The following is a 13,603-nucleotide window of genomic DNA, read 5'->3' on the forward strand; positions in this document are numbered from 1 at the left end:
TTTCGACTAATTTAAAAAAAATAAAAGTCACTTTTATTTATTGTTCATTTTTGGGACCCTTAAAAAGGACAAACTTTTTCTCTTCATATTAATTTATTTGTTTCCTTTTATGAATAATAATTATTTGGTCCATTTTTTCTACCTTCTTTACTTTCCTTCTATAATATTGATAATAATGATATTTTTCATTAATATGTGGGCACATCTCACATATTGAAAGATTTGGTGACTTTTTCCTATTTTAGGCCTTGCTAATTTATGGTCACATTTTGAAGATATGTAAAATTATATATTTATAAGACGTCCGTCAAATTAATGAATATAAGATATAGTTAATAATACACATTTTATTTATTGGTCATAGTTAGATGTGTGTATTTTCACTTTGGATTAAATATTTTTTTTGAGGAGTAAATATTTGGTTTATTTGGTAGATATATCTTTACAATAATAATAATAATAATGTATCTAATGTAATTTCACAAATAAAGTTTGAAAATGGTAGGATACGCCCAGAATTTGTTGTTACCTTTGTGGGATAAAAAAATTATTTTCGATAAACGTTCAGCTCAAACAAAATATTTGCGAAGCAGACATATCCTAGTTAATTAAAATTATTGAAATTATTGATGATGTCAAATATAGTAGTTTTATTATTTTGCGTTTTTACCTGTCATTGATATTATTAATCTTAATTTCCATCTTATAATATCTATTAAAAAAAAGAAGAAACACTTGCCACTAGTTATTCATAAAGAGATTAACTTAGAGTCACATTTGACTTAACCGATTAAAAATAGTTGAAATTATTCAAGTTTAAATGTTAAAAATTAAATATTTAGAAATAAATAAATACAAATTTAAATAGGAATTGAAATTAATTATAAATACCTTTAACTCCATGACAAGCTAAACTTACAAGTTAAATAAAGTATGAATGAAAAAAACATCGTTAATTACGTGATTAATAAGCTAATTGTCACCTAACAACACTTAATTATGTTAACAACAATGTCAAAATCGTTAATCACTCCGCCCTTTATACCTTGTTTGGTTTGGTTGTTACAAAATTATATATCCTAAATTATTGTTTAATAAATACAAGTACAACATTTCAATATATTATATTGTTTTACTTTTTATTACATAATATGAAAGATGAATCTATTGAAATGAAGGTAAAATATTGAGCTTATCGTAAATTTTTTTAATCTTAAATAATAAAATATGATTTTTCACTCTAAATAGTAAGTAAAGACTAGATGAGGAAAAAAAAGTGAAGTAACGTTACAATTATATTAAATCAATCGTTGCATAAAATATCAATACATAATGATAACTTATTAAGGAAAAATTATTTGGATGAATGTCTTTTGATAAATAATTATTGATTTTATTATCATTTATAGCAATTATATGTTAAATCTACAATTTGCATTAAAAGTAAATTAAGTACGCAATATATATGTATAATAATTGTTTTTAAAAATATATTATGTTTGTTTGGTAAGAAGTTGACACATTGTATTATGAGTGTATTAATTAAAATGTGTGATAATGTATTATTTATCAATAAAACTTGTATTACATATGAATAATAAATTGTTCTTTGTAATATGAATTAAAAGTATATTATAAATGTATTAAAAGTGATCAAGTGTGAAAAATGTTATTGCTATAAATGATAAATATTTTTCATTTATAGTACATTTATGGTCCCATTTATTAATACAATATAATAAAATTTAAGTAGTTATAATTAAAATAAATATTGTATTTAAGCATAATACATAAACTGACACTCAACGGACAAGTAAATATTTTAAATTTAAATATGCATGTCTAGACATCTGACATCTCAAGCTCCTCAACTCATTTTTACTGTATCAATTGAATATCAACTTACAAAATGATCTCTACATACTTTTAAAAGTTACGCGTCACATCAATATTTTATGTTCACGAGACACAATAAAAAAAATAAAAATATTTAGTTATCAACTAACGATAAATTAATATGCTTACTTGCCAGTTAACGTTAAGTTCTAGTTTTGATGATATATTATTTATTTTAGTGGCCAAAAACAAGCTGTCCATCGCGTTATCACGCGCACATGGCGCATGAGAGCACTCATCAATTATATATATAGAACAGTATAAATAACACTAAAATTTGCAGAAAATATCTTCAATAAAAATGGAAAATATGAAAAAAAATATATTAATTACTGGTAAACTGTGATCTGAGATTTGATAGGTTTCACTTAACCCTAGAAATCATTTCTCAATTTCAGAGTCATTTGTAATTTATTGCTATTGCAATTTTGTATATTAAAGTTTGTTTTAAAAAAACCAATTTTGAGTGGTTGGGTTGAATTGTATGTATGTATATATAGTTTGTAATGTTTCTGGTTTTGGGTTGTTTTGTATTTGAGATGAAGAAGAAGCAAATTCTTCATCTTAACTTGCTTTGTATTTTTTAGTATTTAAGAGTTTGTATTGATAGTTTTGGTGAAGTGGGTTGTTGTTAGTAGATCGATAAGTAAGCAGGAGGGGATTGATTGTAACTCTATAGATCGTTTTGGTTAATTGGGTATCCTTTTTCTTGGTGAATTTTTTGAAAAAATAGATTGGCATTGCCAGATTTGTTTTGAGCTGATTTTGTTGAAGTGTTTGGAGTTTTGGAGGTGAATTTAGTGCATTTTTTAAAATTAGATTGACATTACGAGATTCGTGTAGTGAGGAGAAGTTTCTGGTGTTTTGAGCTGATATTGTTGGTTGTTGGAAATTTGGAGGTGAATTTGGTGCATTTGTATTTGATTGGCGTTGCTAGATTCGGTGTGGTAAGTGTTCAAAATTTGGAGCATTTTCATAGTAGATTGGCATTACTAGTTTCATGCAGTGAAAGGTTTCTGGTGTTTTTTGAGCTGATTTTGTTTAAAGTGTTTTCAAATTTGGAGGAAAATTTGGTGCCTTTCTTTTTTATTAGATTGGCATTGCCAGATTCGTTTAGTGCGGAGAAGTTTCTGGTGTATTTGAGCTGATTTTGTTCGAGTGTTTGAAATTTGGAGGTAAATTTAGTGAAAAGATTCAACTTTGGAGCATCTTTTATTAGATTGGCATTACAAGATTCGTGTAGTGAGAAGTTTTCTGGAGTTTTTGAGCTGATTTTGTTGAATTGTTCCAAATTAGAATGTGAAATTTAGTGAAAAGATTCAAACTTTAAGAAATAAAGTGAAACTTTTTTGATGTGGATGAGTGGAGGGGGGCAATGAGAGGTGAAGTTTTAGGATTGAGGGGACAACAATGACTACAGGGTCATTGGGTCTTCGTTCTTCAGGAAGTTATGGTTCTTTGCAACAACAACTATTTCAGAATAGTTCATCACCAATCCAAACAACATCCCCTATTCCAAGAAAACCCCCAAAATTGTTTAAGGAGAAAGAGGGATTGTTTCTCTGGATCTGCAAATTCGCCCCTCGAAAGAATGTTGGGATGTTGCTACTCTGTGTTGTTTCTGCTGCAGCTTTTCTGTGGGTCTTGTATGTTGGCAAAGGTTTGGTCTCTACACTTCTGTACATTTGTCACTTATTTTGAGATGTGTCACATTGTTAGGACTTTTGGCTCCAACTTTTAGTTTAAAGTGGTGTAGTATCCATAATTCCATTCTAGATCATGTCAAATCTTTATGCAAACCAGAGCTTTAGCTATAGTTTGTTGTCATTTCTTTGAGTTAATGTCATATGAGCTTTTGATAGGCTCTTATGTGTTGTTATCTGGTTAGTTTTGGTAAATATTAATTGGTTGCCTTGCATTTGTTTGTATTTCCGACATTTTTTTAATGAGGAAATTTTCCTGATTTTGGCTAGTTTTCACTGAAGATTCTCAATGAACACCGGTATAATTCAATTCTGCTTCTGTTATTAAATGAATGCTTTTGATTCGGCCGTTCCATATGTTGGTGCTTGTACATTTCCTAGATTTTCATCCCTCAAATCTGCTTTTCTGCCTTCTGCAATGACCAAGTTTTCAACTCATTTTCAGGTGAAGTTGCCGCAGAACAAAGTAATAGGATGTTTGCTCCAGAAACTGTACATAAATATATTTTTAGCGGTATTGAGTCTATACAAAAAAATAATGTTGGCCGAAGTGTGTCAATTGTGCAACCTCCTCCTCCTCCTCCTCCTCCTCCCCCTCTTCTTCCTCCTGTATATTTCAAAGGATACACTCTTCCCCCTGGAAATCCATGTGAAGGCTTCACGTTGCCACCCCCGCCAGCAGATAAGAAGAGGACTGGACCACGGCGTAAGTTTAAAAGTCTCGTAATACCCTGAAATTTTTCTCCTTTGAATAGATTGAAGGTCAGAAATATGAGTACTAAATGCTGAACCTCAGTTTTCTTTTTCTTTTGTTTTTCAGCATGTCCGGTGTGCTACCTTCCTGTTGAACAAGCTATTGCATTAATGTCTGATGCACCATCCTTTTCTCCTGGTGTTAGCAATTTGACTTACATCCATGAAGAAAATCAGAGTAAAGCCGATTTTGGAGGTTCAAATTTCGGCGGATATCCTTCGCTGTTTCAGAGGATTGATTCTTATGACATAAGAGAGTCCATGAGGGTGCATTGTGGGTATGATATTATCTCTACTTGATAAAGATTACTGCAATTTTCACAAGATCCTCTATTTTACCATATTTTATATTTTCCATTCCACATCCAATTGACAGTTTTGTCAGAGGAGTCAGGCCTGGACATCAGACAGGTTTTGACATTGATGATTCTGACCTTCTTGAGATGGAATCTTGTCAAGGTGTCGTGGTGGCATCTGCAATATTTGGTATTGATCTTTCAGTTAACTCATTGTTACATTTTCATCTTGTATCTGGTGGACTGTAGTTTTAAGTTTTAACAAATATATTCTTGATAAGGGGCTTTTGATTTGATACGGCAACCAAAGAATACCAGTGAATATGCAAAGAAAAATGCCTGCTTCTATATGTTCGTGGATGAGCAAACAGAAGCATTTTTGAGAAATTCAAGTGAGCTGAACAGTAGCATGAGAATTGGTTTATGGAGAATTGTTGTTGTTCATAACCTACCTTATGGTGATCCAAGGCGAAATGGAAAGGTAAATGTTCATAATGTTACATTGCCTATTTAATAAGAGTTTGATTTTTGCACGCATAACCAACACAGGGTGTGTATATATGGATGCATTCAAACTTTTTTTGTCAAATAGATGGCAAAGTAACGACATTAGGAGTGGATAACTGCTGGAGTTCTTAAACCTTCTACATCTATGCAGTCAAGTATTAAGACCTTTTCTCTGAGTTGCTCAAAATAAATGTATACAATCATATTAAATGTTTATTTTTAAAAAATACTTTGAAGAGAATGGATTCAATTAAAAGGAAGTGGGAGTTCACAATAACCTTGAACTCGTCATGGCAGAGTTATGGTTATTAGAAGAATTCATTGCACATTTGCAACTACAATCTAGTTAACTGAACTGCTTTTTGCATACAATTTGTTTCTATAAACATCTCTGAACATAATTATATGAAGGATGAATTCCTGTAATTCAAGCTTTCTAAAAAGTGCATCTCTTCTACGGTTCTACCTCCTTATCCTTTAGCCAATGCTATGTCCATGGGATAGCCGATATCTTTTCCTACTTAGATGTGAAGTTTGAATCCTTATCCAATTTCTGCTTAAATGTAAACTTTTGCATTCGAGATCTTGAAGTTGGCAGTCTGAAAAGGCTCTTGGGCTTTTTTGTTACCTTCCTAAAAAAAAAAGAAAAATCTGAACAGTCTCTTGGTTCAATTCTAGATGGGTCTATATATGGAAATATCTAGAGTTCATTATCTACTGTAGTGAGCATGCACAAAGTGCATTTGTCTTCAAGGTTTTCTCAAATTCTTATTTGATGCACATACTATTCATATTCTAGATACAGAAGACATTTTAGCTTTTGCTTTCGCTGTGCCTTTATGATATTGATATCTTTTCTATTTTCTTTCCTAGTTTTCATTACATTATGGAGAAAGAGACTATATAATGATTTAATAAGTTATTTTAGCAATCTAAACGTTTCCTCGTTTATCATAGTTTTGATCTACAATTCTGGAAGTGTAAGTTCCTACTTGTCTTTGTATTCTGTATTATATCACTTCTTGGCACTACTAAAAAGAAAGATAAATATTACGGTAGTCTTTTCTTTATCTCTGCATTAGGAATTACCTTCTCTGCTTAATGTGAAGAGAAGCAGGATCACTAATACTCTTCCCCAACCAAATTCGGTGTTTGAGCGCAACTCTTATCCTGGACTCCACAAGTTCTTTTATATCCATTCTTCATTCGATAGGGGATTCTTTCGTCTTGTTTGTATCTGCATGTCAGTCTTCTAGTAGGGAAGCTTTGTGCATTTCTACTTGGATTAGAGTAACAAATCTATCCTGCTTTTCACTGCCTTTCATTTGGAACTTGCTGTTGTTTTTGTATATCTGTCCCATTTTTAGCTATTTGGTACAATCAGTATTTTGCGGTGCTGTGTATATGATCATGATACAGTTATCTGTTTTGGATAGCAAATTTACTGTGTGAAAAACAAATCATTCACATGTTTAGCTGAGTGATTGTATAGAAGACTCTTTGACATATGTTTGTTGCCACTGCAGGTCCCAAAGCTTCTACTCCACAGGCTTTTTCCTAATGCTCGTTATTCTCTATGGATTGATGGAAAACTTGAGCTTGTCGTGGATCCATATCAAATACTTGAAAGGTACATCTTATTCCCATTCCACTTGCCCTATATGCAAAACAAAAAAATCATAGTTGGCCTCCATTCCCCCTTCTATGGTTGGCTTCAGTCTCTTGACTAAAGACACCGGGTTTCTCCTTTATACTTAAGTGATACTGATACATCTGTGTATATGGCCTTCTAGTAGATATAAGTTATGTTCCTTTTTAGAAAGAAATAAAAACAGAATCATGTTTCCCGCAAGTTTTGGGACGTGTTCCCTAAAGTTGTCTAACCAAAGTTGACATAAGAAGAATATAAAGCATCTTGTGCTGGCCCGGACTGGGTGGTTCTTATTCGAAGTAGCATTTGCATGTTTTTTATGAAAAAAAATGGTTTTGCTAGTGTAGCCTTCGCCTGCTTAAGCAACATGTCAACAGAAAAAGAAGAATATAGATGCCGGTGGAGTCTACATTATTGGAGATGGTTGTTACTGCCCCATATTTGGGAACTCTTAGAATTGTTAGTGTGACCCTTTATACCAAATATTTGAGGTCCTCCAAGAAGAACTTTTCAATCTACAACACCTTACAAATATGAGTAACTCGTGCATGAACATAGCTCATTGTTGTATGACAGTGTGTAATGCCCAGAGTGTGAATGGGCCAGCTTTGACCTATTTATCAGTGATAACTATTGTAAGGGAATTCCTTCAGCTTAATGGTCATAAAAGTTCAGAAATGTTGCATGTTGGCTTGTTGATAGCGATTTGCTTTTACTGTTCTTCACAAGTTGATTTGCTGAAGTATTTCAATGACAGGTTCTTGTGGAGAAAAAATGCAAGCTTTGCTATATCAAGGCACTACAAGCGTTTTGATGTTTTTGTAGAAGCAGAAGCTAATAAGGCAGCTGCGAAGTTTGATAATGCTTCCATCGACTTCCAGGTTGAATTCTATAAAAAGGAAGGACTTGCTCCGTATTCCCGGGCTAAACTTCCTATTACAAGTGGTAAGTGTGTGATTATCTTTTTTCTCATCTTTGTTACGTTCTTCTTGTTATTCCCCTCTCACCAGCTTAATGTAGCCACCGATTTCAGTTTGATAACCATTTTAACATACTATTCATATGCAGATGTCCCTGAGGGATGTGTAATAATAAGGGAGCACATTCCGATCTCCAATCTCTTTACTTGTCTTTGGTTTAATGAAGTGGACCGTTTTACTCCAAGGGACCAAATAAGCTTTGCCATTGTAAGAGATAAGATCATGTCAAAGACAAATTGGACTGTGAATATGTTCTTAGACTGCGAACGGCGTAACTTTGTGATTCAGGTGATCTTCATATCTTTTACCATCTGGACTTTCAGTTCAAAACAGCCTTCATGCACTTGATCACTTGAAGATTCACGCAAAAAGTTCATTTTATGCTAATGCTTGCGCCTGATATGATTCAAGTAGAACAACAGGCAATACGTAATTGCTATCACCGTTCCACATTATTGAATTAGATGAATTTATAGTAAAAGCTACTTGTCAAGATGAGCTTTTTTCCATGTACTTCCTGCATGCTGTATACCAAACTATGTAAATGCTTATTTCAGTCGCAACGAGCTGTACTCTCTGTTAAATGCTAGATAATAATCATCTGTCATTTTCTTTTGCCATCTGCAGGGGTATCACAGAGACATTCTTGGGCGCCTGACTCCACCTCGTGCAAGTATACTCGTTCATCCTCCACCTCCTGTAATTCTTGAAACCCGGCATACCTCACCATTTGTTCCAACGTCAACTGTCATAACCACTCCAATCAAAAAGATTCCCACGAAGCGTGGGAGAGAGAGGAAATCCAAGCGTCATAGAAAAGTCATTGCTGGAAATAGAGATCCTAATTTCAATTGAAAATTTTGATGTGAGCACAAATTATTTTATTTTCCTTCCCTGTTTTCAGTATATCAAATCGCGGGGTTAGGAACTGTGAAAGATGAATGTTCTAGCTGTTGTTTCCACAAAAAAAAAAAAAGGTCAGTATTCAAGTTCTTCATAAGATTCTTTACAAAGTGTCAATTTTTTGTTTAATTTTTTGTTGTATATATTGGAGTCTTAGTATGTATTGTCATAGCAATTTTACACTGCAAATTGCCTTCTCTAATCACTAGCTTCATGTACTGTTTCTTCTCATAGAAATGTTGATTATGAAGCAAAGATGAAATTCAATTTCCTTTATACTGATGTCTGTTGTGTTGTGATAAGTTTTTTTTGGTGTGTTGTTATAAGTAATTTTCGAGAGAAGCAATTTGTGTTTGACAAATCAATTTGAAATGTTATTGGCCAGGGGTCTACCAGAAACAACCTCTCTATCTGTCAAGGTAGAGATAAAATCTGCATATACTCTACTCTTTTCAGACTTCATCTATAAGACTATACTAATTATATTGTTGTCAAATTTATGCTACTATTATAAAAATAACATAGATTATAGATGATTATGCAAATATTATGGATGGATTATGCATATGTTCTATTATATATTAGCCAACTATTTTTAGTTTAAACCTGAGTGGATAATATTATTAATTCTTAAAAAAAGACAAATACTTTTGTCTTTTAAAAAATTTGACCAAATAAAATATGGTTTGGGTTCATTGAACAAATACATATGCTAAGATTCTAGGGTTGATATATATATATATATATATTAATTTGAAGCACTAGATGTGCAAATTCAACTAAACTCGTTACTTTCTTATCGATTGATTATCGATTGATAAGTGCATGTACAGAATATTATAGACTAGACTATGTTAAAAGGCCAACAACTTCTTTAAAAATTAACTGAGGCAAAAGTGGTGATGCACCACCACCAAAATTCACGATATTCTGTGACTCTGAAGGAATTCTTATCAAGTTAGTTCTAACGTAAGGTAGTTTAATTCGATTTAAATTTATAAAATTTAAAAAATTTAAAACTTGTGGTCTAAAATGAAATAATAGAGATTTGTGTAGCTATTAATCATTCATTAACGATAAAATAGATATTTTAAAATTAATTTGTTACTCCCTCCGTTCACTATGGTTTCTATTTTGAGTCAAACTATAAGAATTTTTACTAACATTTTAATATGTATTTTTCATCATATTGATATGCAAAAATTTGCAATTTATAGTACTTTTCATATAGTTTTTGAACATCTAATTTTTTTGTTTAAAATATCAAATTAATGTAATCTAATTTAACTTTAAAAATAATCAAATTGACTTTCAAATAATGCAACATGACAAATAAGAATGGACAGAGAAAGTACTTACTATAGAAATGTCATTCTTTTTTAGACTAACTATATGAAAAAAACAAGTCATATTAATTGATATATATAAAAAAACAAGTCATATTAATTGATAAAAAAGTGTATCACTTTTTAAGAGGATGCAATATATTTTTTCTATCCTATTTTATATGAGATATACTTTTCTTTTAAGGGCGAAACAATATTTTAATATTGAGATCATCTGAACTATGGAAAATATAAACTTAAATATAAAAGTTAAAACAAAATACTAACAAAATATGAACTTATAACTTTAAAATATAATGTACTTCGAGATGACTCAGTTGGTTTGGAGGGTGGTTATCCGCACGGATGACCCGGGATCAATTTCCCCTCAATATCTTTTGAGTAGATTCTGTCGCGTATGACTTGCCTCGTGTGATTTACATTCCATGTGTGGTTTGCATGCTATTGCACGGTGGGAGGTTTATCTAGTGCACATAAAGTGCTAATCCGAAGGACAGAAAATGTGACAAAGATTATAGCGACTACAAGTTATCCTAAAACTCCAAAAAACTTTTAAAAATGACTTAACAATTAATATTCAGTTAAACATCATCACATAATTAACTAAGACATATAAGGGAGTATTATAAATAGAAGAAAAATGTGCACCAAAAATTATCCATCAAAGAAAAGAAACCAATAATATCCTCTATAGTCCATGGCAACAACAGCAAATGGAATGGCGCCAGAAGACGACTCGACGGTCGTCCCGTCGAGAACTAAGTGTCCGGCGCCATTCTTGCTAAAGACTTACGAACTTTTAGAGGTGGAGGTGGAGATGGAGGCGGAGGCTGAGAAAGAAGATAATATTAGAAAAAATAATAATAAAGGTAATTTCATGGAATGAAGAGGGAAATGGATTTGTTGTGTGGTATCCTGATGAATTTTCACATAGGAACATCTAAAAGAAATGTTAATTGTCGCTAAAAATACATATTTAACAGTAATTAAGAATTAATACCACTAATAATTATTTTTGATCTAGTGGATAAAAATCTAATATGTTTAGCCGCCAAATTATTTATACTTTTCAAACTTATGGTTCTTGAATATCTAGCTAATAAAATATAGATCAAATGCAATTTTGAAAATTAGTCAAAGTTAACTTTCAATAAGTCAAAAATATCGTCATAACAAATTGAAAAAAATAGTAATTATGTAGTAATTGTTAGTAGATTGGATATAAGAGAAGTATTTGTATATTATTTAGTAACTTGTCTATATAATTATGTAGGAATTGTTAGTAGATTGGATATAAGAGAGTTAATTGTGTATGTTAATAATTATGTTGAATTTTACTAAGATAAATAATTAATGATTATTCAAATAATAAACTCGCACACCTTTGAGGTATGAAACTAAAATAATCAAATAATACTAGTCAAAATTCTGGAAAAACAGTTTTATTTTGACTTAAATTAGTCAACTTTTTAGAATATGGAATACAATGATTTTATGAATGTTGGAACAATTTTTTAAATTTTATTTGCACTTCTTATTTTCTTCTCTAGCCTTACCTAACCATACACACTAGGCAATATTAACTCCTTTTTTTAAAAAGTCGAATTCAAAATTTAGAATCGCTGAGTGAGTTTGATCATAAGTATGATCTTTTAAATTCCTTTTGCATTGAACAAATATCACATATCTTGAATTTGTCTATGCTTTACGGTCTGTTAATTAATTTCATTACATATATAGTTTCGAGTTTTTTTTTTGTTAATTAATATTTAAGTTTTTAGGAATTCGATGAATCTTATTAAATGTAGATACTTTAATTATTTTTTTTGGTATAAGTTAAGTATGTACAATCCTCGAGTCGAATACTATGTTTGAATTGAACAAACATAATGTACATGCTCTAAATTCGCCTCTGCTTTTACTATAATAAAAGGATGAATTACATGGAATTTTCTTAAAAATTAGTATGAAAATTTGATACCACTGAAATCAACATAAACTCTACTATAAGCTTGATTGAACTCGACTCTTATTGAGACCTAATTATAACTTGGCATACTTCTTGATAATCACATCAGCATCTTTGACATTTTTTGGTAGAGGCATGTTTGTCTTGATAGTAACTCTTGATGTAGAAATCAAAATTCTTTCCCCTAAAATTAAAGAATCATTTTTCCACAAATTCACTTCCCAAACATGAATTGATTTTCCAACATTGAGAGGTTTAGCCTCAGCATATACAATTTCACCAAGATTTGCACTTCTTAGGTGGTGGATGCTGAGGTGGACCCCAGCCACCCTTTCGAACCCGGACGCCACGTGGGCGCCCATACTAGCCAGAGATTCAGCTACTAGAGCCGAGACTCCACCATGCAACACATTAAAAGGGTTGCAACATTTTTTAACCACCAAAAAGTAACCGAAAATTTTCTGAGGAGAAATCTCTGAAATTTTAAAACCGATAACATCGAGTGGTGCATCTAAAATCTCTTTCATTGGAATTGATTTTGTTAATTGCTCCATTTTTTTCCTTTTTTCTTATCTTTTTTTTTTTTACTTCCTTTGATTTTCTCTGGAATTCTTGGAAATGATGTTGGGAAATTGGAACCAAAAAATGAATTTATATAGAATTTTTTTTTTCGGTTTGGATTTGTTTTCTACTTTTAAAAAAAGAGATAAAAAAAGATTTGTCTGAGTCAACTTTTTTTTTTTTTTTTTTTTTTTCTGAGTCAACTTATGTGTATATCTTATTATGTTTTTATATGAAGAAATGGATAAAGATGAAATAAAAGGATAAAAATACATATTATTTTTTTTACTAGTCAACTTTAGCAAATTAAAAAATAATAATTTTAATTTATCTTTTTTATTATGGAAAATTTTTCAAAATGTCAATATTTTAACATTTAAGAGAGCTCATTAGCAATACTTTTAATATTTAGTAAAAGTGTCAAATTTTAATTTGTTATGTATCTTATTTATGTTTTTATTATTTATTTTTATTTAAAGAATATAATTATTTAATAACAAAAGGGAGAAAATCAAGGGAGAGAATATTTCAAAAAAAAATAAAATATATATATATATATATATATATACACACACACACACATACAATCCTCGAGTTGAATACTATGATTTGAATGGAACAAACATAATGTGCATCGAAAGTTTGTCATTTTACGCTTATCGAAAGTTAATTTGATTAATTTTTAAAAATTAATTAGATCACATTAATTCGATATTTTAAACAAAAAAATTAGATATTCTAAAAGTACATGAAAAGTACTATAAATTACAATTTTTTGCATGTTAATATGATGAAAAAATACATCTTGAAATGTTAGTCAAAATTTTTATAATTTGACTTTAAAATTGGAAACCATAACAAACAATTTCGGATGAAGAGAATAGTTTGTTAATGAATTTTGTTACATATATAGTTTTGCGTGTTTTTTTTTTTTTTTGCATAATTAATTTCGAATTTTTAAACCAAATATAGGGATTCAAGAAAGTGTCATCCAAAAAGTGCGAATTCTCACATAAGTTCAAGAAGGGAAATAAAGTG

General features: G+C 30.8%; 2 protein-coding genes across 2 annotated transcripts; one reads left to right on the forward strand and one right to left on the reverse strand.

The window, feature by feature from the left end:
- Positions 1-2,091: 2,091 nt before the first annotated feature.
- Positions 2,092-8,965, forward strand: LOC101259611 (probable hexosyltransferase MUCI70). Its single transcript, XM_004234070.3, has 9 exons — positions 2,092-3,556; positions 4,045-4,305; positions 4,420-4,630; positions 4,729-4,838; positions 4,930-5,129; positions 6,682-6,785; positions 7,564-7,751; positions 7,875-8,074; positions 8,414-8,965. Exons 1-9 carry the CDS (start codon positions 3,307-3,309, stop codon positions 8,639-8,641), a joined length of 1,752 nt encoding a protein of 583 aa, XP_004234118.1. The 5' UTR covers positions 2,092-3,306; the 3' UTR covers positions 8,642-8,965.
- A 2,965-nt stretch (positions 8,966-11,930) lies between these two features.
- Positions 11,931-12,744, reverse strand: LOC101250664 (1,4-dihydroxy-2-naphthoyl-CoA thioesterase 1-like). The gene has a single exon (XM_004234209.5). It carries the CDS (start codon positions 12,556-12,558, stop codon positions 12,079-12,081), a length of 480 nt encoding a protein of 159 aa, XP_004234257.1. The 5' UTR covers positions 12,559-12,744; the 3' UTR covers positions 11,931-12,078.
- Positions 12,745-13,603: the final 859 nt, after the last annotated feature.

The sequence above is a fragment of the Solanum lycopersicum genome, chromosome 3 (genome assembly GCF_036512215.1).
Source record: "Solanum lycopersicum chromosome 3, SLM_r2.1".
In the NCBI taxonomy this organism is placed as follows: Eukaryota; Viridiplantae; Streptophyta; class Magnoliopsida; order Solanales; family Solanaceae; genus Solanum; species Solanum lycopersicum.

What these genes read in the sequence shown, in the direction of transcription:
- LOC101259611 (XM_004234070.3), top strand. Translation starts at nt 3,307, where the DNA reads ATGACTACAGGGTCATTGGGTCTTCGTTCTTCAGGAAGTTATGGTTCT. An exon ending in TAAACTTCCTATTACAAGTG is followed by an intron (nt 7,752 to 7,874) that starts GTAAGTGTGTGA and finishes ATTCATATGCAG; the next exon opens with ATGTCCCTGAGGGATGTGTA. An exon ending in GGCGTAACTTTGTGATTCAG is followed by an intron (nt 8,075 to 8,413) that starts GTGATCTTCATA and finishes TGCCATCTGCAG; the next exon opens with GGGTATCACAGAGACATTCT.
- LOC101250664 (XM_004234209.5), bottom strand. Translation starts at nt 12,558, where the DNA reads ATGGAGCAATTAACAAAATCAATTCCAATGAAAGAGATTTTAGATGCA.